General features: G+C 47.2%; 2 protein-coding genes across 2 annotated transcripts in view; both read left to right on the top strand.

The window, feature by feature from the left end:
* RAD50 (RAD50 double strand break repair protein) overlaps window positions 1–2,340 on the top strand; it is an 80,293-nt gene extending 77,953 nt beyond the window's left edge. Inside the window, exons 24-25 of the mRNA XM_080672877.1 lie at window positions 606–739; window positions 1,989–2,340. Of these exons, the coding sequence (XP_080529003.1) occupies window positions 606–739; window positions 1,989–2,175 (321 nt within the window). The 3' untranslated portion in view covers window positions 2,176–2,340. The remainder of the gene's footprint in view (window positions 1–605; window positions 740–1,988) is intronic.
* A 17,938-nt stretch (window positions 2,341–20,278) lies between these two features.
* On the top strand, window positions 20,279–22,149 carry IL13 (interleukin 13; the record flags this gene model as incomplete). Its single annotated transcript, XM_080673413.1, has 4 exons — window positions 20,279–20,410; window positions 21,368–21,421; window positions 21,655–21,759; window positions 22,042–22,149. The coding sequence occupies exons 1-4, from the start codon at window positions 20,285–20,287 to the stop codon at window positions 22,147–22,149; spliced, it is 393 nt and encodes a 130-aa protein (XP_080529539.1). The 5' UTR covers window positions 20,279–20,284.
* Between the last annotated feature and the right edge of the window lie 2,691 nt (window positions 22,150–24,840).

The raw sequence follows: 24,840 nt of genomic DNA, 5'->3' as shown, positions 1-24,840 counted from the left end.
ATAATGCTGTATTTCTGTACTCCTGGTACTTTGACCCAAGAATTCATTCTTTCTGTCTCAAAATGCACGAACATATTTGTGTGGGTGAGAGCATGATGTAGGTTAGGTGCCTCTTTTAGAACACAGAACAGAGAGATTTAAGGAAGGGATAAAAGGCCTCTGAGGCTCTGGGAAATGTAATGTATCCAGGTTTCCTGGTAGATCTCATTATCAGGAAATAAAATAGGTTGTGAATTTTTAGGTTGTTAATCTTATACCAATTATTAAAATTATTAGTTAATGCTAAATGGCAGTGAATTTCTGATTCACGTCTGTGATTTCAAGTTTTGTTATAGCTGATGTGATTGGGAGTGGGGGTCAGCACGGCTTTTAGCATTTTATTTCATTGCACATGATAAGCTGAGATCGTGCACGTGATGGTTCACTTTCTGGAAGGGCATAAAGTCGGTCACAGTGCCAGGCTCTCCCAAGCAGAAGAGCAGTGATATACCTAAGGTCAGCGGCCCTGTGACCTTTCCCGTCTGAAGAGACCCAGCCAGGTCTGCACACTTTCCCATGGATGAGAAATGGTCTGTGCGAAAGCTCAGCTTTGGTGCTTTTTCCAGGTGTTAGCCTCCCTCATTATCCGCCTGGCCCTGGCTGAAACCTTCTGCTTGAACTGCGGCATCCTTGCCTTGGATGAGCCAACAACGAATCTTGACCGAGAAAACATTGAATCTCTTGCACATTCGCTGGTTGAGTAAGTTTCTCAAATTTAAAGTAAGATTAAGAGAGTTCCATGGTGAAACCCCTCTCTAGATGTGTCTTCCTTGGGGAAGCTGGTTGGCTTTACCTTTTGATAGTAATTTATCAGATTTTTAAAAATGAACTAGATGGTGACCACCAGCAGCAGACACACCCTGCACCTCCCCGAGTGTGTTCATAGGGAAACTGGTGAGTTTTCTGGTTTGGTTTGGCTTTCCTGTAAACCCACCAGAGGGGCCCACACGTTCTATACAGGCGTTACCATGACTTGTAAAACATTCTAGGTGGTCACGGTGGTTTTGGACTATCTCCCCAGCTTTCCACATGCGTCAGACTCAATGAGGAATGACAGCTCTTATTCAAAAGTATATTGGTGGTTAAGTGGAATCCAGAAAGGAAAATTGCACACACCTTGCAGCACAGTCACCTGTGGGAGACCCCTGGCAGACATGTTTCCTATCTGATAGCCAGGTTTGGGCCAGAGAGAGAATTGAGCAACCACAGAGCCACCTCCCAGGAGACCTGTGTGACCAGCATGTAAGGGCTAGTGCTTTTGAACCTAAGTACATCCAGCTCCGGGCAAGGGATATACAAGTGGTTGATTAGAGGAAAAGGTCTTTCAGGTCTCAGCCTTGTAACCTCAGCTTATAGATAACAGGCACGGCGTCTCAGTCCACCCACTCAGGCCGTGTGTCATGCTCATGATGCATCTAGTGACTGGGGGTGGCAGAATTCTGAGTAGACACAGCTCCTGAGAAGGCAGCAGGGCTTGCACACGTTATTCCCCTTGCCTGTAGTCTTGTCTTTTCAAAAAGAAAAAGTATTTTCTTCCAGAGAAAACTAGTCAGAGGTCAAGAAAACCCAAGGCAAAGGAGTAAGTCAAGACTCTAAAGTTAAGCAGCATAGATATGAAGGAAAACTTCAGAGCATTTCCAGCTGCTATGGTAAGAACTTCGTGTTCTGGAAGAAACTAGATCACATATTCTTACCAGTTCGTAAGCCAGACCTACATGAAGAGTCAACACATGCATCCCCACTGCCTGGAGAGGAGATAGGCTCCTACCTGACAGAGGCCGGGGTCCACCCCACCCCACTCCCACTTCCTGCGGGCTGGCAGAGGCCCTGCCACTCACGGTCATATGTCAAACAAGGTTCTCAGTAGCTTTTTCAAATAAAGGAAAGAAAGGGTTATATATGTTATATATGCTCTTTAGTAACAAAATGTTCTAAATCTATTGTTTCAGGATAATAAAGAGTCGCTCACAGCAACGTAACTTTCAGCTTCTGATAATCACTCATGATGAAGATTTTGTGGAGCTCTTGGGGCGATCTGAGTATGTGGAGAAATTCTACAGGATTAAGAAGAACATCGACCAGTGCTCAGAGATTGTGAAGTGCAATATTAGCTCCCTGGAAGCTTATGTTCACTGAGAAGGCTCGAGATTTAGCTGCCTTAGAAACACAGGTCCTTAGGCAACTGCTTATTTCTGGTATCAGCTGAGTCAGTAAGCAAATACATTCTTTAAAAGGAGCTCTGTGTCTAGGATTTTGAATGTCTGAGAAGTTCTAAAATGATTAAAGTTGTTTCACATGAAATGTGGACCGATTCCTGAACTTCATCCCCCTCCAGGCAGCCTGACAGGCCTGCAGGTCTCAGCAGATAGACTCGGCTTCCCTTCTTCCCTTCCCAGTATCAGTGTGGGATTCCCTGGCCTGGTCTCCTACTACCTTTCCCTTCTCACAGCACCGTTGAGAAGTAGGTCCTCACTGCCTTCAAGATTTACGGTCTTTGCATTTTAAAATAATCTGTGTTAAATGTTATCACTAAATTTATTTGCTGAGATACCGTTTTTAAAAGCTGAGTTGTCACTCTGGCCAGTGTATTCCGCTTGCCTGTAGTCTTTTCAAAAAGAAAAAGTATTTTCTTCCAGAGAAAACTAGTCAGAGGTCAAGAAAACCCAAGGCAAAGGAGTAAGTCAGATTTCTAAAGTTAAGCAGCATAGATATTAAAGAAAACTTTAGAGCATTTCCAGCTGCTATGGTAAGAACTTTGTGTTCTGGAAGAAACTAGATCACCTATTCTTACCAGTTCGTAAGTTGGACATCATCCTGTGTACTGAAGGATTTCCCATTTGATTCCCAGTTGGGGCATATGCCTGGGTTTTGGGCTCCCAGTGGGGGGCATACAGGAGGCAGCTGATAGATGTCTTGTTCTCACGTTGATGTTTCTCCCCTATTTTCTTCTCTCTCTAAAAATAACTTTTTTGTTTATCCTCATCCAAGGATATTTTTTCCATTGATTTTTAGAGAGAGTGGGAGGGAGGGGGAGAGAGAAACATTGATGTGAGAGAGACACTGATTGGTTGCCTCTGCGTTCGCCCTAAATGACGCTGGAGATTGAACCTGCAACCCAGGTACATGCTCTTGACTAGGAATCCAACCCGTGACTCTTCATTGCAGGTGCTGAAGAGTCTACTACCACTCAACCACACCAGGTAGGTGTCTAAAAATCAATTTTTAAAAAGTCTTTTTAAAAACTGAGTTATCAGTGACTATTAACATCTGACGATGACCATAAATGATGAGATTTTAATGTATGGCTCCACTCACTCTATAAATCCAGCCAAGTGACCTTCCTCTGGGCCTCAGTTTCCCCAGCTAAAATTTTACAAAGTTGAATGGGGCTTCAGGGTTTCACGGAACCGTAAGTAATCTTGTAGTCACTGTCCACCATCTTCCCTCCCCACACATCCAGCCGCAGGGCTCTCTAGAGAGGGAGTTCCCCACTGTGCACATCCACCCTTAGAAAACTCTGACAAAGAGCAAGGCCCCTTCACTTGGGGCCTCACCTGCCATCACAAGTCTTTAACTCTCCCTGTGTATCCTCAGCCTCACCATCAACCGGCTGCTCTCCAGGTGTGCATTACAGGGCGGAGCAAGCAAGGCTCGCGCATAAAGTCAGGACCTGCTCCAGTGGGGTCCCACCACCTCTGGAGGAGCAGGCCCCTCATTTCACTACGGATGTCATTTCTAATAAAAGCCAAATCACACTTTTCCTTGGAATTGCCAACTGACATCTTGAAGCCTCTCACAAACATCGCATACAGAGTGCTACCAAGCCACATACTTTTGAGTTAGACCAGTGGTCGGCAAACTCATTAGTCCACAGAGCCAAATATCAACAGTACAATGATTGAAATTTCTTTTGAGCCTAATTTTTTAAACTTAAACTTCTTCTAACGCCACTTCTTCAAAATAGACTCACCCAGGCCATGGTATTTTGTGGAAGAGCCACACTCAAGGGGCCAAAGAGCCGCATGTGGCTCACAAGCTGCAGTTTGCCAACCACAGAGTTAAGACTGTGGAGTTTGATCCTTCAGAGCTGTCAGTCATGTGGCATGGTTCTGTGTCATCTGCAGACAATGAGGATATGGTCTAGACAGCCTTTCTCAACCCAAGTCTAGAAGAGAATTGAGCTCGAAGGTCCTTAAAGGGGGGATAAATGGTGACAAAAGGAGATTGGACTTTGGGTGGTAAACACAAAATACAATATGCAGATGATGTGTTACAGAATTGTAGACTTGAAACCTATATAATTTTATTAATGTAATCACAACAAATTTTTAAAAATGGAGGAAATAAAGAGCTCCAAGGTCCTACATACCTATAGTAGGTTGAATAATGGCCTCTGAAGATACCAAGGTCTTAATCCACGGAACCTGTGAATATTATGTAGCCAAAGGGGCTTTGCAGATATGATTAAAGCTAAGGATCTTGAGATGGGATTACTCTGGTGAAATGTAGTCACTAGTATCCTTATAAGGAGGCAGAGCCCAGCGGGTGTGGCTCGGTGGCTAGAGCTCCGCCCACAGACTGAAGGATCCCAATTCCCTCCCCATCCCCACCCCCACCAAGCCTCTGAAAGGAACCAGCCCTGCTGGCACCTTGACTTTTAGCCCAGTAAAACTGATTTTGGATTCCTGACCTCCAGAACTATAAGAGAATAAACTTGTATTGTTTTAAGCTGCTGTGTTTGTGGTAATTTCTTACAATTCGTTATAGCAGCAATAGGAAACTAACACATATCCACTGTATGTAATCAATTTCTATGTATATAAAAGGATACTAGTTATGTACTATCCTTGAGAGAATTGGAAAAAATTACTCAAATTCCTTTCTGTGGTTCCATGAAGAACCCTGGTGGAAAAGGCTGGTCTAGACCCTCACCCAGTGCCTGGATGAAAGGGCCAAGTAGCACAGCCACCACTCAAGCCACCTTGTTCAGTCATCCTAATGAGCTTTGAAAAACTGAAATTACCCATATTTACCAAACTAGCATGACCTTGACAGAGGTATCATGAGAAAAAACAAACCAATTCTCACTCAGAGCACAGATCCAGAAATTTATAAATTAAGAGCAAATCAGTCCCAGTCATATTAAAATAAACATAACCCACTGCAGGGAGAACATAATTTGCCAATGATACATCCGGTAAGGGGTTAATCTCCAAAATATATAGGGAACTCATACAACTTAACAAAAGGAAGTTAAAGAATCCAATCACAAAATGGGCAAAGGACCTAAATCAGCCGTGGGCAAACTACGGCCCTCGGGCCAGATCCCGTTCGGCTGTTCTATCCGGCCCGCGGAGCCGAAAGAGCAAAGGGTTCTCTTGCTCTCCCTTCCGCTCCTTTACTTTGAATTTATATTAGTTCACACAAACACTCCATCCATGCTTTTGTTCCGGCCCTCCGGTCCAGTTTAAGAACCCATTGTGGCCTTCGAGTCAAAAAGTTTGCCTACCCCCTGAAAATAGACACTTCACCAAAGTGGACATACAGAAAGCCAAGAGACATGAAAAAATGCTCAAAGTCACTTATCATACGTGAGATGCAAATCAAAACAACATGAGATATCACCTCACACCTGTCAGAATGGCTACCATCAATAAATCAACAAGCGACAAATGTTGGCGAGGTTGTAGATAAAAGGGAACCCTCATGCACTGCTGGTGGGAATGCAGACTGGTGCAGCCATTATGGAAAACAGTATGGAGTTCCCTCAAAAATTTAAAAACGGAACTTCCATTTGACCCAGTAATCCCACGTCTAGGAATATATCCAAAGGATACAAGAAACATGAATCAGAAAGGATATATGCACCCCTATGTTCATAGCAGCACAATTTACAATAGCTAAGATTTGGAAACAGCCTAAGTGCCCATCAGTGGATGGAAAAACTGTGGTAACATTTACACAATGGAATACTACACAGCAATAAAAAAGAAATCTTACCATTTGCAGCAGCATAGATGGACCTGGAGAGCATTATGTTACGTGAAATAAGCAAGTTGGAGAAAGGTAAGTATCACATGATCTCACTCATATATAGAATCTAATGAACCAAATAAACTGATGAACAAAAATAGACCCAGAGACATAGAAGCATGAACAGACTGTTGAACCTCAGAGGGAAGGCAGGGGAGGGGGTTGGAGGTGGGAAGAGATCAACCAAGGAACTTGTATGCATATATGCAGAACTCATGGACACAGACAATGGGGTGGTAAGAGCCTGGGTGTGGGGGGCGGGAGTGGGCTGGAAGAGGTTAATAAGGGGAAAAGGTGGACCTATGTAAAACTTTCAACAATAAAGATTTAAGTAAATAAATACACATAATTAACCAAGGTGTTTTTATCCCAAGAGTGCAAGACTACTTCAGAAAATGAGAAACCTGTTCCTAAATCATCAACCAATAAAGCCAAAGGGGAAAATTTCTGACAGACACCTAACACTGGCCATTATTTGATAACATTTACTATCTCCTAGCTTAGCAAAGGATAAGAGAATATATTCTTAATGTTGTCTTCAAGTCAAAATTAAACTCGAGCCAATGATGAAACATTCCCATCTATCTATATAAAACTCTAATATGCAAATAGACGGAACAGCTGAACAACCGAACTGGTCACTATGACGTGCACTGACCACCAGGGGATGTGCGTGAACATGGCAGGCGTCGGCCATGGCAGGATGGTGGAGCAGGTGAATAGGGGCGCCAGACCAAGGTGGGGCGCCGGTCACTGTCATTGGGGTGAGCCTCTGGTGGTTACTGAAAATTCTTTGCTCCTGTGTGCTGTGGTCCCGCCTGGCACTCACACCTGCTGCCGGCACTGGCCCCGCTTGCACCCGCTCCCAGCACCAGAGCCACCGCTCACACCTGCTGCCAGCGCCCAGCACCCAGCGCTGGCCCCAATTGCTCGGTGCCTTCAGCGGGTGCGAGCGGTGGCTGCTGGCCCAGATCGCCCCTCAGGGCTTCTCCACCTCCCTCTGCTCCTGAGGGGCTATCAGGCCAGCAGCCTCCGCTCGCACCCGCTGATGGTGCTGGCCCCAATCGCTCTGTGCCATCAGTAGGTGTGAGCGGGGCCGGCGCCGTAAGCACATGGGAGTGGCAGGAGTGGGGCTGCCAGCAGACAGGGGACCAAGGGCTGCAGCAGGAGGAGCCGGGCAGGGGTGTGAAGGATGGGCCAAGACCCGCCCCTGTGCCCACTGCAGCCTCGTGGCCCACAGTTCCTTTCTAGGTGCACGAATTCATGTACTGGGCCCCTAGTTAAATAATAAAATCAGTTACCTTCTAGCAACATGTTTCTGAAAGCTCTAGCCATTGCAATAGGAATGACCAAAAACAGCAATACAGGACACATAGGCAACGAAACAAAGTCAAACAGGCTTCCCAATTTGAGTCTGGTTTTCCCCGAGGATGCAGCTTCCCTTGCAGCCCTGTTGAGAGTGACTGCCGCTTGCTCTCCTCTACCCCCACCCCCCCTTCCTCTTGTATCCGTGGGCATGGAGGTGGGGTGGGTGCCCTTCTTGCTTTTCATTGCTGCTTCTCCACAATCCTCCTCCTTCACACTTGGAATGAACAGGCATTACGGAATGGAGGTTAAGAATATGAGCCAGGCCAAAACCGGTTTGGCTCAGTGGATAGAGCGTCGGCCTGCGGACTGAAGGGTCCCGGGTTCGATTCCAGTCAAGGGCATGTACCTTAGTTGCGGGCACATCCCCAGTGGGAGGTGTGCAGGAGGCAGCTGATCGATGTTTCTCTTCCTTCCTCTCTGTAAAATATCAATAAAATATATTTAAAAAAAAAAAAAAAGAATATGAGCCAGACTATTTGGGATCAAATCTTAGCACCACCACTCACTAGTCCTGGGACCTCGGGCAAGTCATTTATCCTCTTTTGCTTCTGTTTCCTTATCTTGTAGAGTTGTTATGAGGATTAAATGACTTCATAAACTGCTTGGAATTGCCTGGCACACAGTAAGTACTGGGTGTGCAAGAAAAGCCTATTTTCAATGTACTCTTTCTTACTGCAGTTATCTTTAGCCACCAGCCTGGTCACTCCCCCTACTCCCTGACAGTTTTATCATCCAGTTCACCGTCATTGTCCAACCCTAATTTCATAGTCATTGTGATTCAGATCCAAATGAAGACCGAAGACAAACCCCTGGCTCTCCGCTCCTTGTTCTTTTCCTCCTGTGAGAGACACTCCATGGACTTGCTCCGAGTCCAGTCCTTCCACTAACAATAACTGCGACCCTCCACAAGCTCAACTGGAAGCACCTCACACTCCAAGCCCTGATACTTTCCAGCTCACTCCTGGGGCCTCCAACCCCAGCAACTCTTTGAGCCCACCAGGAGTTTGGCCCGTTGATTCTACCGCTTTTTCAGTTCTTCACTTCCCTCGTGCCTTCTCTCCGGCACACCTGAAGTTCCACGGCCCATCCGTACATCACTGTCTTGCATAGACCTTCCACGGTCTTGTCCTCTTCTGTCCTCAAACTCCTGACAGCGCCAGCCCTCTTCCCGCACAAGCTGTTTCCTTCACTGGTCCCCACCTCCCTCACCTTTGAGGTTGTGGTGCTCTGTGCTCAGTCTGAATCTCCGCCTCCTTCTCTGCACTCCCTTGTTTGTTGATCTCATCCGGTCTCAGCCTTAAAGTTACTATCTTCGTTTGGGTTCTCCCAGAAGCAGAACCTAAAACAATGATCCCAGCCCTAACCGGTTTGACTCAATGGATAGAGCATCGGCCTGCGGACTCAAAGGTCCCGGGTTCGATTCCGGGTTCGAATGGCTTGGTTGCGGACACATCCCAAGTAAGGGGCGTGCAGGAGGCAGCTGGTCGATGTTTCTCTCCCATTGATGTTTCTAACTCTCTATCCCTCTCCCTTCCTCTCTTTAAAAACGAATAAAATATATTTTAAAAAAATAAAACAATGATCCCGGCAGAAGTAAACAGTAGGGGACTTGGGAATTATATAGTGAAGACAGCCAATGAAGACTGTGTTCTTAAACCAGCAGCCCTAGCAGGCAACTGAAGGTTCATCCCACAGGGAGACTGGGAACTTTGGCAGAATATATGTTTCAGAATTATCCCACCTGAGGGGCAAGAGAGCTGGGCATGTATGTGTATACCCACGCCTAGAGGCACCAGCGGAGGGCTCTTCCAGGGCGAGCTGGCTGTTGGCTCACCATGTACACCAGCAGAGCTGCCTTTTACAGGTTTTCCTTGTTGTTTTAAGTAAGAAAGAAAACGCCTTTTGAGAGAGATACGCATAGCAGAAGATGTAAGTGGGATGGAGCAAACTGGAATTTTTTAGGATAGAAGTAGGGCCCTGATGGCAACTTGAATAATCATGTGGATGCTACCCCTCAAATAAGTCTCTAGTCCAGATCTCTTCTCAGCTCCTGACTCATTAAGCCGCCTACTGGACATCTAGTTGCACTTGAATATGTAATAGACATTTGAAACTTACAATGACCAAAACCAGTCTTTCCCTCAGAACCTCACATAGGCATTCAATTAATGTCAACTCCTTTCTTCCCATTGCTCAGGCTAAATCATGGCATCACCCTTTACTCTATTTATCTCACAGCATGCATCCAATCCATCCGTTTAATATTATGGGTTCAAACGTCAAAATATATCCAGAACCTGGCCATGCCTCAGCATCCGAACCTCCACTGCTCCGGCTCAAGCCACCATAACCTCAACAGTCTGAGTACGCACCGAACTGCTCTGAGGATTCCGTCCTGCCCCTCACAGTTTGTTCTCAACACAGCAGCCAGTCATCGATTTAAAGTAAATGAAATAAATGTTTCTCACAGAGGTGAGGGTTAGCAATTCTGAAACCACTTTATATCAAAATCAAACAAACACGTATATCGTAGATAATTAGAGCTGAGTTTCTCACTGTTGAAGAAAGATGTTTGCATATCAGGAAAGGGGGGAGGCTATAAAAAGAGCCCAGTGATGTTGGATTGAATCCAAAGTATCAGTGTAAATGTATGGTTTCAGCATGTAAAGGGTTTCAGCTTAAAGAAGGGAAGAGTAAAGACTGCCAAAAATATGCTTCTCCATAAAAGCAATGAGAACAAAGTCAAAATAAACTCTTTTTAGAACTTTAGGAATTAACTAAAGGCTTGCAACAAGCCAAAGAGTGCTTTTCAAGGAAAACAGCTGAGTCTCAGTAAGAAAAGCCAGTGCATTTTAACTTGCCCTAATCCCATTCCCCTCTCCCTGTCTCTGTGGCAGCTTTGAAAACCAGCATAACTACAGTACCTGTTAAATCAGCAGCGCCTGGAGGAAGCGGAATGGGTTTAGAGCTCCCCAAAATCTTCAGCCCAAGGAAACTGCCGCTCTTTGACCTGTCTGGCAGCTCACTGAAATGCTCCACCCTCAGGGTCTATTTGACCTGAGGCAAGCTCATGCTGCAAACAGCCCTACCTGCTGTAGCCAATCAATGGTAATTGGTTAACTTTGCAGCTGCCTGAGGCACGGGCGCTAAGAAAAAAATTAAAAGGACAAAGTGGGAAAGGATATGTCCATGAGGGCTTTGACACATTGAACATATTCCTGGGAATCTAGAAGCTCATGTGTGTGACAGAGCTTTGTGCATTCTCAGGAAAGACCTGAGAAGGCTCTAAACTTTGACCTCTGGCTGACCTTGATACTTAGGCAAGAAGTGAAGGCTAAAGCACAGTTATAAATTGCCTGCTATTGAAAGCATGACCAAACCATCTCAATCTCAATCTCAATCTCAATCTCAATCTCAATCTCTCTCTCTCTTCTTCCCTCCCTCCCTCCCTCGCTCATTCACACGCACAGAGCCCTTCAACAAAGGCTTGGAAACTTATTAATTCAAGGCATTGAAAGAAATCTCTGTCCAATCATTAACTTACTACTAAACTAACTAAGTAGAGACTTCAATGAACACGCAAGACAAAGAAAACAGCTTTACTTAATTAGTCCAGGAAAGTCAATAAATAAATAGCAATGACAACAATTACAAACCCTGGGGAGGAGTAATCTGATTTTCTGAGTTGACATCATATTATGTCCAGTTATCAACCAGAAATTATAAGACATGCAAACAACAGGAATATAGGGCCCATATGCAGCCAAAAAAAAAAAAAAATGTCAGGTGCACTCTCCCTCCCAGGAGCATACGTACCTTTCCCTTCCCCTCTTCTTCCCCGACAAGCGTGCATCTCCTAAACTCTAAGGGTCCCCAGGAGACTTGCAACCAGGGAGCAATGGGCAGCAGTGGCTCATCCCTGGCTAACCCCCTGAACTTGTCTCCAAGGCCCCCTTTTCTCTGACTTCTCAGTGAGCTAAGGCACCCCCACCCAGGCTCTCCCCTATATGAAATATTACTATGTGACTATTAATAATATATTAAATTCAGACAGCATACTTCAGACAAAGGAAAGTTATCAGGGATAAAAAGGGGCTTTATATAACAAGAGTCAGTTTTCCAAAAAGACATAACGATGCTTAACATGGTTGCCTGTAATAACTGTCAGTTTTTGTTTGTTTGTTTTTAATCCTTACCTGAGGATATTTTTTCATTGATTTTTAGAAAGAGTGGAAGAGAGAGGGTAAGACAGAGAGAAATATCGATGTGAGAGAAACACATCAATTGGTTGCTTCCTGCACAAGCCCTGACCAGGGCCCGGGACGGGGAGGAGCCTGCAACCAAAGTACGTGCCCTTGACCAGAATCGAACCCGGAACCCCTCGGTCCACAGGACAACGCTCTGCTCTATCCACTGAGCCAAACTGGCTAGGACACAGTGTCAGTTTTGAATGAGGCAAAAACTGATAGAACTGCAAAGAGAAATAGATTATTCCATTATTACAATTGAAGACTTCAGTACCCTCTTTCAGAAAGGAATACATCCACAGGGAGAAAATCAGTGAGGGAATAGTTGAATTCAACAGCACTATCAATCAACTGGGTAAAATGGACAACTGTAGGCTATTTCATTCAACAGCAAAATGCACATTCTTCTCAAGCTCACACGGAAAATTCACCATTTGGGGCCCTAAAACAAACCTTAACACAGACGAATAGAAATTATACTTTGTCTGCTCTCATACAACAATGGAATTAAACTAGGAATCAATAACAAAGATAGCAGAAAATCTAAAAATATGTTTAGATTAAACAAAACACTTCTGAACAACATAGGTCAAAGAAAAAAATATTTAGATAAATTAAACAATATTTTGAACTAACTGAAAATGAAAACAACTTGTCAAAATTTATGGGATTTGGCAAAAGTAGCATTAGACGAAAATTTATAGCATTGAATATATATTAGAAAACAAAACAGATCTAAAGTCAATCGTCTACTAGTAAGTTTCCATCTTAGGAAACTAGAAAAAAGAGCAAATTAAATGCAACATAAACAAAAAAATAAATAATAAGAATTAGAACAGCCCTAGCTGGTTTGGCTCAGGGGATAGAGCGTTGGCCTGCGGACTGTAGGGTCCCAGGTTCGATTCTGGCCAAGGGCACATGCCCGGGTTGCTGGCTCGATCCCCAGTAGGGGGTGTGCGGGAGGCAGCCAATCAATGATTCTCTCTCATCATTGATGTTTCTATCTATCTCTCCTTTCTCTTCCTCTCTGAAATCAAGAAATATATTAAAAAAAAGAATTAGAACAGAAATCAATGAACTTGAAAACAAGAAATCAATAGAGAAAATCAAAGAAACCAAAAGCTGGTTCTTTGAAAAGATCAATAAAATAAAAAAGTCTCTAACTAGGCTAAGAAAAAAAAAAAAGAATACAAATTATTAATAATATAAATGAACTAAGGGCACCACTGCAGATCCCATGGACATAAAAAGGATAATCAAGGAATACTATAAACACTACAAATAATATGAGCTATTCAATGCCTAAAAATTTGATAACCTAGTTGAAATGGGCCAATTCTTTGAAAGGCACAACCAATCAAAACTTGCACAAGAAGAAAAAAACAATCCAAATAGGTTTGTATCTATTAAATAAGTTGAATAATAATAATCCTCTAAAATATAAAGCACCAGGCCCAGATGGGTTCATTCACTGGTGAATTCTGCCAAACATTTTATGGAAAAAAATTATACTAATTCTCTACAACCTCTTTCAGAAGATATAAACAGAGAGAATACTTTCTAACAAGTTCCATGAGGCCAACATTATCCTAATATCAAAACAGACAAAAACATTATAAGAAAATAAAAGTATAAATCCATATCCTACCTAATAAAGAGGGAATATGCTAATTAACCCTCACACCATCGCAAAGATGGTGGCACCCACAGCCAATAAGGAGGGAATATGCTTATTGACTGCCCCCGCCCTCAAAGATGGCAGCACCCACAGCCAATAAGGAGGGAATATGCTAGTTGACTTCCCCGCCCTCAAAGATGGTGGTGCCCACAGCCAATAAGGAGGGAATATGCTTATTGACTGCCCCCGCCCTCAAAGATGGCGGCGCCCACAGCCAATAAGGAGGGAATATGCTAGTTGACTTTCCCGCCCTCAAAGATGGTGGCGCCCACAGCCAATAAGGAGGGAATATGCTAATTGACTGCCCCACCCTCGAAGATGGCAGCGCCCACAGGCACAAGATGGTGGCACCCAGTCCCCTCAGCCCCGCCAGGGCGGCGGGCGCATGGCTGCTCTGCACGCCTGCCTTCGGAGTCCCCCAGTCCCCTTAGCCACTCAGCCGCCCAGGGCCAGCCCGAGGTGCAGGCAAGCCTCAGATGGCGGCTGCCCAGCTGCCCAGGGCTGGCCTGAGGCTCAGGTAACCAGGACTGGCCAAGGCTTGCACTGGCGGCAGTGGCAGCAGCAGAGGTGTGATGGTGCGTCACCTTTCGCTGATCACCGGGTTGCCTACCGCCCTGAGGGCTCCCAGACTTGAGAGGGGGCAGGCTGGGCTGAGAGACACCTCCCTCCAGTGCATGAATTTTCATGCACCGGGCCTCTAGTATCTTACAAACAGAGATGCAAAAATCCTCAACAAAATAATAGCAAATTAAATCTGACAATGTATAAAAAGAATTATACACCATGACCAAATGGTTTTTCCTAATGCAAGGCTGGTTCAACGTTCAAAAATCAATTAATGTAATCTATCACATCAACAGGCTAAAGAATAAGTATCATATTATCATATCAATGGACAAAATCCATCACCCATTCATGATAAAAACTCTCAAACAAACAAACAAACAACTAAGGATAGAGAAGAGCTTCCTCAACTTGACTAAGAATCTCTACAAAAAAGCCTATAGCAAACATCACACTTTATGGTTAGAAACTCAAAGCTTTCCCACAAAGATCAGGAACAAGGCAAGGTATCTCCTCTCACCACTGCTTTTCAACACTATACTGGAAATCTTATCTAATGCAATAAGACAATAAAAGGAAATAAGAGGCATATAGATTAGGAATGAAGAAATAAAACTGTCTTTGTTCACAGATGACATGGTCATCTAAATAGAAAATCTAAAAGAATCAATAAAATACTGCTAGAACTAATAAGTTATTATAGCAGGGTTACAGGATACAAGGTTAATATACAAAAGTTGATCACTTTCCTATATACCAGCAGTTAACAAGGGAAATTTGCAATTAAAAACACAGTACTGTTAACATTAGCACCCCAAAATGAGATATGTAGATATCAATCTGACAAAATATGTATAAGATCTACATGAGGAAAACTACAAAACTCCTTTGACAGAACTAAATAAATGGAGAAATAGTCCATTGTTCATGGGTAGGAAGACTTAATATTGTTTAGATGTTAGTTCTCCCCAACTTAATCTGTAGATTCAATGCAACCCCAATCAAAATTTTTGCAAGATATTTTGTAGATATTAACAAATTGATTCTAAAGTTTATATGGAGAGGCAAAAGACTAGCCAGCACAATACTGAATGAAAAGAACCAAGTTGGAGGACTGATACTACCTGACTTCAAGACCTACTATAAAGCTATAGTAATCAGGACAGTGTGGTAATGGCAAAAGAATAGATTATTTGACCTATTGGTGGAACAGAATAGAGAGCTCAGGAATAGACCACATAAATACAGTCAACTCATCTTTGGCAGAGGAGCAAAGGCTATACAATGAAGCAAAGATAATCTTTCCAACAAAAGGTGCTAGAACATCTGGACATCCACATGCCAAAAAGAAAAGAAAACTGGACCCAGACTTTATATCCTTCACAAACGTAACTCAAATGGATCACAGACTTAAGTGTAAAAGTCAAAACTATAAACTCTTATAAGATAACATAGGAGAAAAGGTAGATGACTTTGGGTTTATTGGTGACTTTTTACATGCACAATCTATGAAAGATATAACTGATAAACTGGACTTCATTAAAATTAAAAATTTCTGCTCTTCAAAACACTGTCAAGAGAATAAAGACAAGCTACAAAAGACATATCAAATAAAGGACTGTTATCCAATATATACCAACCCAAATTTTAAAAGGGCCAAAGACCTTAACAGAAATCTCATTTAAAAAAAAAATACAGAAGGTAAGTAAGCACATAAAAAGATGCTCCACATCATATTTCTTCAGAGAAATGGTGAGATACCTATTAGAATGGCCAAAATCCAAAACACTGACAACACTAAATGCTGGCAAGTCTGTGGAGCAACAGGAACTCTCATTCATTGCTGGTGGGAATGCAAAATGGTACAGCCACTTTGGAAGACAGTTTGACTTTTTTTTTTTTTTTCCAAAACTAAACATACTCTTTTTTAAAAAATGTATTTTATTGATTTTTTACAGAGAGGAAGGGAGAGGGATAGAGAGTTAGAAACATCGATGAGAGAGAAACATGGATTAGCTGCCTCCTGCACACCCTCCACTGGGGATGTGCCTGCAACCAAGGTACATGCCCTTGACCGGACCTGAACCTGGGACCCTTCAGTCTGCAGGCCGATGCTCTTTCCACTGAGCCAAACCAGCTAGGGCACTAAACATACTCTTACCATATGATCCAGCAATCATACTCCTTGGTGTTTATGTAAATGAACTGAAAGCTTATGTCCACACAAAGACTGCACAGAGATGTTTGTAGCAGCTTTATTCATAATTGTCAATAGTTAGAAACAACCAAGACATCCTTGATTAGGTGAATGAGTAAACCTAGACAATGTAATATTATTCAGTACTGAAAAATAAATGAGCTATTAAGCCATGAAAAGACATGGAAGAAACTTAAATGCATATTACTAAGTGAAAGAAGCCAATCTGAAAAGGCTATGATTCCAACTATGTGACATTCTGGAAAAGGCAAAATTATGGGGACAGTAAAAAAGATAAGTGGTTTGGGGTTAGGAGGGAGGAGGGGATGAATAGGTGGAGCATAGAGGATTTCAGGGCAGTGAAAATATTCTGTGGATGCACGTCATCCATTTGTCCAAGTCCACAGAACGAACAAGAGTGAACCTTAATGAAAACGATGGACTCTGGGTGGCAATTACGTGGTGTCAGTGTAGGTTCATCCGCTGTGACAAATGTTCCGCTCTGGTGGGGATGCTGATGGAGGGGAGGCTGTGCATGTGTGGGGCGACGGGGCCTGTAGGGACTCTGTAATTGTTCCTCAGTTTTGCTGTGAATCTAAACTACTCTAAAAAATAAAACCTATTTTTAAAAAAGCAATGACTTCACAAAATTTAATAAATGATAACAGAAATTTTAATTTTTTTTGAGAGAGAAACAGTTTCCAAGAACTTAACATGTTTCCATCTGTAAGGGCCCCCAGTGTGTCTTCCATAGTAGATGAAAACAGAACTACACACAGCACATCATTGCAAAATCTGGAACATGGGGACCAGAAAAATTTCCTACTATTTCCAGAGAGAGAGAATTAGAACAGGACTGGATTCAAAAAAGCCTTTGCACTTCTGAACAGCAGTATTGGAACTTAGGAGGCAATAGCACAGGTGCTCAAGATTCTGAAAGAAAATTACTTCCTGCTTGAAATTCTGTGTTTCTTAGAATGTGTCCTGGGATGCAAAGAACAGGGAAGGCAGATGAGAGAGAGGTGGAGGGAATCCCAGGGCAGTGGTGACAGCTGTGCAGAAGGGTCAGTGGGCAGCTGTCCCTGTCCTAGCAGGTGAGCAGGCCCTGAGGAAGACTTTCCTGGAAGATGACATTGTGAGAATAACTAATTTCCCCAAGTCTCTTGAGAAGAGATTAGTTAGGTGCCCAGAATTAAGGGTAAAGGACTGAGATGAACATAGAAAACTAAGCCAGTGGGAAAACAAGATTTTTAAAAAAGTTTTTCTATGGTATATATATATTTTTTCTTTAATTGAACTTATTGGGGTGACACTGGTTAACAAAATTGTACAGGTTTCAGGTGCAAGACAATTTTCAATCCCAGAGGAAATGAGTTTTGAGGGAAAATAAAAAAATCATAATTAGCCATGTTTCAGCAATGAATACATTAGTATAATTATGTAAACGATGGACAAGGCTTTTGACTGACCAAATGTATGATTTATGTACTAATATATTGATAGGATACAAGTGGAAGAAGAATGGTGGGGAGAAAGAGAAGTAAATATTCAGCTAAATCACAGATAACGACTACACCTGAATATCAAGAAATTTGGAAACATGAGGGGCTAAATACCAAAAGCAGTGAAAATGGTGGTTTTTCTGGAGGAGAGGCAAGGTCTGACAGGTCTGAGATTTTACCCTACTTGCATGCTAACTAGGTTGCCACAGAAGACACAAAACTCTGGGATCGGAGACAAAGAACATTTATTATGCACAGTAGCATTTGCCACAGGAACTTCTTTAAAAAGGTCGTAGGGAGCCCAAGCTTCATGGGGGGCGTGCAGAAGGCAGCCCATTGATGATTCTCTCTGATTCTCTCTCTGTCTCTGTCTCTCTCTCTCTCTCTCTCTCTCTCTCTCTCTCTCTCTCTCTCTCTCTCTCTCTCTCTCTCTCTCCTGCTCCCCCCTCGCCCCCCGCCCCTCCCCCACACCTTCCTCTCTGAAATACACACACACACTCTAGGGAAACAAATAGGGCAGCCAGTGTCTGACTCACATGTGTGCAGAAATGCAAGAGCACAATGGAGAACTGATTCTCACAACTACTGTTATTCATCATCAGCCTCCTTGAATTATTTTTTAAATTTGCATGCACATATAACTTCCATAAAAATACAAATCTATAAGTTAGACATTTTAAATTATTCAGACAACTCATCTAACCCTACTCCTACTGACTAGGCATATTTTCTTTCCAACGGAGACCCAACGTTGAAGAAAATTGGAAAAGGAAGTTTTCTGAAACCTTGCACAGGGAGGGCAGGTGGGGGTGGGCGGGGCTGAGCGCTGGGCTGCCTGGACCGGATCCAGCGGCAGCCAAGTGCCAGGGAACAGCCCTTCTGTACTTTGTGTTGAATGGAGCCCCAAAGAAAATCAAGAAAATCAAGAAATAGCAACATAGTTGGCTGGCTGTGGGGCTTGTCCAAGGGCTGACGGCTCAGCTCCCGGGCCCTGGTGGCGGGACAGGAGGAGGGCGGGCTGTACCAGCCGCTTATCAGCCCCATCTCCCATTACATAAGGCCGCGCCCCTATCTCCCCGCATCGCCGCCGGCGCAGGGCCAGCGCATCTTCTCCCACACACAGCAGCGCCTGCCCACCGCTCCCCGCCTGGGTTCGGCTGGTCCTGGGGAGTAGGGAGGCGTTGACTCATGCTGACAGGGCTCCCGGGACTTGCACAGCCCAGGGTGGTTCCCCAAACCTTCCCCCATCCAAGACCCCAGGCAAAGATGCCTTGGCCCTATTCTACCCATGAAGAAACGGAGGCCCACAGAGGGGTCACACAGCCAGGGAGCAGCACTCCAGGCACTGGGAGGGGAGGGGTGGGGGGAGGGAGTAACGCGAGGGGCAGGGGCTGCACGGCAGGGCCTGCAATTGGGTGGGAGCTTAGGGTTTGGACAGAAGAGATGGTGGGATAGTGTTGCCTGTGGGAGGAGAGGGAGCAAGGCTGGGAGGCTGCAGAGCGGGAGAAACAGCTCCTGCATCCCTAAAGGCCCTTTTGAGGAGATTGGGCCCCACTGTGGGGAGGGGGGTGACAGAAGGAGCCTGAGCTAGAAGGCAGAGAGGGGGCTGGAGGGGAAGGCACTGGCTTAGGGGAGGGAGGAAGTGGGTGAGGGAGAGGGTTTGACATCAGCACCCAATAGGCAAATGCTGCTGTCTGTTGTGGGGGTTTCTGGAGGGTTTCTAGAGAAATGAGGGAAGGGCAGGAAATGGCTACGTGCCAGGGTCCCTGCAGGAGATGGGCTGTGCCCGGGGACCCAGGAGCCGGCTTCACTGTGCAGAAGGGAAATGAGGCCCCCAGAGGGCACGGGGCTGGTTTCCACAGAGACTGGTGGGCAGTCCACTCTCTGACCTGGGACTGACCGGACCAGTGAGGTCGCCCAGCAGGATGGGCCCACACAGTGTCCAGGTGGCCTGTGCTCCCATCAAAGCCACGCGGAAAAGGGAAGGTCCCGGAGGGTCTGCCTGGATCTTTTAGTGGAGACCCGGAAACTGGACTTTTAAAACCCTTCACACAGCGGGGCTGCTGGGACCAGGAGGCCGAAAGAAGTGGACCTCACTCTGCTCCTGTCCTGTTTGTGCTTTGTATCCGAAACAAGCATCCCTTCAGTAAAGCAAAGGACGGCTTCATTGGAAAAATAAACCCCCAATTTCCCATATCTGGTGGACTGGGGTCCTAGCACTGTCCGCCAAGCACACGCGGTGGCCCACAGGGGTCTGGGGACAGGAGCGGGGTAGGCCCTTGGGTGGCCACCACGCAGGACCGCTGGTGCTCCAGCGACATGGCTGACGCCGCCCCCCACCCCCCCGGGCCCTCTCACCTGCCCCTGGAGGGAACCCACCAGATCTTGGAAACTGCCCAGACCCCTGTCATTAGTGAGTCCACAAGAAATCAAACACTTTCCTTTATGTGATGCTGGATTTTCCACAAAGTAAAAATCAAGATAAGTAAAGATGTGGTTACTAGATAGTGGCCGACAAAGCGGGGACCAGGGTGTGAAGCGTCACCCTTGGGCCTATAAAAGCTGCCACGAGAGACCAAGGCCACAAGCCGCTCAGCTCAGGCCAGCCTACGCGTCTGCTCCTGCTCCTGCTCCTGCTGCGTCTGCTCTGGGCTCCATGGCGCTCTGGCTGACCTTGGTCGTGGTCCTCACCTGCTTTGGCGGCCTCGCCTCCCCGGGCCCTGTGCCCCCCTTCACGGTCCTCAGAGAGCTCATTGAGGAACTGGACAACATCACCCAGAAGGTGAGTGCTGGGTGCTGGGTGCTGGGCTCTCGGAACTGGTCATGGTCTGGGCCATGGAGGCTGGGCCTGGCACTAAGATGCCTGTGGGTCAGGAAGAAGCCCCAGGGGCCGGGTCATGAAGGAGAGAGAGGGGTCAAGCTGGGGGTGCCGCAGAATGGGTGGCCCCATGAAGGGATTTGGCAGAGCCCCAGGGACCGCCTGTTCCCCTGGCCTGGCCCTGCCTGCCCTAGCAAGCGCCTTCTCATCCATTCATGATCAGAGAAAAGCAGAGAAGGGCCAGCGCCCGCTCAGAACTACTTGGCATTTGCCAACGGGATTTGAATGCAGTCATGGGGCTGTTATTCAGAGCATCTTCATGAAGCCCATTCTTATGGAAGGTTCACTGGCAGGGGCAGGTCCTCTCCCGGGGTGGCAGCTCACACTTTCTGAGTGCTAACCATGTGCCAGGCCTGGGGCTGAGGGCTCACAGCTCAGTTCATCCCTGTCAGCCACCTCGAGAGGCAGGTATGATGACCCGTTTTACTGACTGGGCCTCAGTGCACTTAGTTCACAAAAAACAGATTCAGCACAGAATGCCATGCTCTGAACTGCGGCGTCCCTGATTCACAAGGCAGGGCAGATCCCACCGCCTCCATCTGCTTGGCCTGCCTGGCGAGTCCTTCCCTACGGGCCCCCTAGTGGCCTGCCTGGCGTCTTCTGCCCTCAGCCCTGGCTGTGGCGAGTGTCACACAAGGCGGTGGTGAGCGTCCCTTAGTGGTTGTGTCATTCAGTTTCTCTCTCTCTCAAAGGCCCCTGGAGAATGGGTCTCCCTGATGGGCAGAGAAGAAAATGGGGTTCAGGAACACTGAGGGGGCCAGGCCTGCCTCAGTGCAACACCGGGGGTGCTTGTGGGACCGATCCCCACTGAGACCTGCCTGGGCCCTGCCAGCACTGGCTCACTGTCCTTTGCTCCCCCAGGCCCCGCTCTGCAACAGCAGCATGGTGTGGAGTGTCAACCTGACCGCTGGCTCGGTAAGGACCCCTGGGCACCAGGACCCCAAAGCTTGTCTTCTCAGAGCCCCGCTCACAGGGCTTGGGGGGCTCTAAGCAAGCTTAAAGAGCTGCTCTCTCCCTCCCTCCCTCCCCCCAAACCCACCTCCACCAGACCTCTCAGTACCCCCTGGCCATGCCCTGAAGGTGTCATCCAAGCCGTGAGGCTGGGGGTGCCTGCAGGGCCTGACGCCTCCTCCTCCCTCCTCCCGCAGTACTGTGCAGCCCTCGAGTCACTGATGAACGTCTCCGACTGCCGTGCCATCCAGAGGACCCAGAGGCTGCTGAGGGCACTCTGCCCTCCCAAGCCCTCAGCCGGGGTGAGGCCCCTGCCCTGCACCCACCTGGCACCCCTCCTGCAGCCCTGGGCTCGCCCTGGGGGCACAAGGGGGCCTGGCTGAGCATCGAAAGCACCCACCCACCTGGGGGCGGGTCCACTGTGGCCACTGGGATTTCTAGGGCCTGGGAATGAGGGCCCACATCTGTAAAATGAGTCAGGACAGCAGTACCCACCCGTGGGTCTTCTCTGAGGACCCAGTACGCCCAACCCGGGGAAGCCCCTGGCGTCGCCCACTAACGCACCGGCCTCTCTGTCACTACAGCAGGTCTCCAGCCAGCCCGTCCGAGACACCAAGGTGGAAGTGATCCGGCTTGCCAAAGACCTGCTCCAACAGCTAAGGAAAGATGTTCGCAACAGGAAGTTCCACTGAAAGCATCCAGCGCAACCTGCTGGCGTCACTGTTGGCAGAGCTGACCCACCCATTTAAGTTGCAGATTTGTTTCCTTTCAGGTGTCAGACATTTCTTGGGGAGATGGGGTGGAGGGGGCGGGAGGGGGTGAGATTTCCTTAGCTTAGACCTCAGCCTGTGCTGCCTGCCTTCAGCCCAGCCTGACCCTGAGCTTGGTGGGACTCCAAGCTCAGTGGAGGAAGGTAAAAATATGGCCCCACATGACCTCCCCTTCCTTAGAGCAAACTAGCATTAAGTGGGCACCACCCTTGCCAAGCGTGTGGGAGGGGCCTGCTTCCCAGAGGTGACTGAGGCAGGAGCCCAGGCCTCCTTCTTCTTGGCCTTATTTATTACTGTGTGTTATTTAAACAAGTGTCTGTCTGTGTGTGTGTCGGGGCGGGCGGCAGAGAGACTGCTGCTGCCAGAACTTGGAGCCAAGGGCAGGAGACTCGGCTCCAGCACTAAAGCAGCGGCGCTAGAGCCCTGGGAACAAGTACTGTGTGCAAACCCTGCTACCTCATGGGTCCTGGGCGGAGGCTCCTGTCTGCAGCCTGCAGCCGGCCCTCAGCCAAAGAGTAATTTATTGTTTTTCCTTGTATTTAAAGTTAAGTATTAAAATATGTTATCAGAGTTAATAATATATATATATAAGAGCAGCCTAGAACACTGCATGTGGCATGTGTGGGCTGGGGGGAGAGGTCATTAAATAAATATTTTCATTGACTTTGTCAAGCTGGAAGCCAGAATAAAGGTGGTGACAAGAGACCTCATGGTGTTTGCCTTTTATTTTGATCTGTGGGAATGCTGGCCTGTGTTTCTAAGACTCTGTGGAGCTCTCCTGGAAACCAGCCAATTGGAGGGGTGCCTGGGATGGGTGGAGGGGGAGCGGGGGACAAGACCTGGGCTGAAAGAAAGTGAGCAAGCCCCTGGGGGAGGCCTAGCCTGCAGGAAGAACCCTCACCTCCCCCTGCAGAGAGCGGGGGAGGCTGGGCCAGGATGTCAGGGTTCAAGGAGGGCGTCGGGAGCAGACGTTGACCTCAGAAGTCATCTCATGATCACAGCTCTAGATGAGTAGCCAGCCTGCGTCTCCCTCAACCTCTCTGAGGCTCAGAGAAGAGGAGGTGGCTTGTTCAAGGTCACATGAGGATAAGTAAAGCCAGGATTTGAACCCAAAACTCAATCCAACTCCACTTAACAATACTTAACAACCCTGCCTCCCTCTGTTCAAGTGAATGCATGGCCTTTATAATATTTTCATCAATCTGTTTGGGCATCTCCCTGATGGAGCGCTTACTACCTACTTTTCAGGGACAGCCCATTCCATTTCTAAACACTTCTCATCGTTAGAGAGTGTACACTCACCACCTCTGCGAATGAAGACGCACCGGTTGACTTGTGGCCCCTGTGGAGAGGTCAAGTGGAGTGCCAGGGTCACGGGTCCTGGTCAGGTCTTTCTGCTCCACGCCTGGTCTGGGAGCAGTGGCCTCAGCTGGCGTCGGGCCGGGCCGTCTTCAGTGGTTTCCACGGAGAACCTTTGGGAGGTGCCCAGAGCAGAGGACTGCCCCAGAGGGATGCCTTTGCAGTGGGTGGTGGGTCACTGGAGACCAGTCTTAAACTCTGGCGGGCAGGTGCCCTCCCTGGGGAGCCCAGAGCCCCTGGGAACATCTACAGTGATGCTCAGAAGTCAGTGGAGGCAGCCGCCCAGGAGCAGGGAGAGCTTCCGCAGGCAGCAGAGGCCTCGGCAGGCCGTGTCCTGGGGCGGATGACCACACAGACTGCAGTGGAGTGGACCCTCACTTGGCTCCCAGGCAGAGGTGAGGGAAGAAGTCACAACTGACGAAGCAGGATGTCAGGGATGCTTGGCCCCGAGAGAGAAGACCTGGCAAGGGGGCATGGGAGCTGCGTGTCCCACGGGCTGTCCACAGCAGGGGCTGGCTGGTCTCTGTGGCCCCACTGCAGTAGCTGAGGACAGCCTGTGGCCTGCCCTGCACCAGCCTTCTGGGCAGATGATGACCAAGGCACCACATGCACTCAAGGCTTAGATGATGGAGGGTCTGAGGAAGGCGCTCTACCCTAGAGGGAGGGGACAGGAGGCAGATCTCCACTACCCCTCTCCATCCAGAGATTCGAGAATTTTAAGGCCAGAAGGATGTTTATGGAAGATTAATTATAAAACTTAGCATCCATCTGCTGGTAGCATCACTTTTGACCCATGTCCATCCAAGGCATTGGCCTATCTGTCCAAAAGGAAGATGGAACGTCTGCTGGTGAAATTTCATGCGACTCTCCCAAAGCAGAGCCTGGAATTGAGGCTGGTGTTGGGGAGGGTCCCTTAGGATGTCCCAGGCTGTAATCTGAGCCCTGCCGTCCCAGGGCCCTGCAGCTGGGTGCAGTCCCGACAGAACCACCGGGCCCCACCACTAGGGGTCCGCCGAGTGCCACATCCTCAGTCACCCACAGCTCCCTGCCTGCACCTCTGAGGCGGTCCCTAGACGGGGGCCTGTGGCTGTTGAGTCAGAGACGGCGTCCAGGGATGGCGGATGTCTCACAGAGCCACAGAACCAAGCCACCTTTGGTGGCAACAGGGAGGTGGGAGCAGCCAGGAAAGAGGGAGGGAAAAAAGAAGAGAATACAAAGGTCTGTGTCAGCCATTGTGGCTGGGAGCATCGGCAC

The sequence above is a fragment of the Plecotus auritus genome (genome assembly GCF_963455305.1).
Source record: "Plecotus auritus genome assembly, chromosome: 6".
Taxonomy (NCBI): Eukaryota; Metazoa; Chordata; class Mammalia; order Chiroptera; family Vespertilionidae; genus Plecotus; species Plecotus auritus.
The sequence above is the reverse complement of the archived record's forward strand: the minus strand, read 5'-3'. Positions and strand labels throughout refer to the sequence as shown.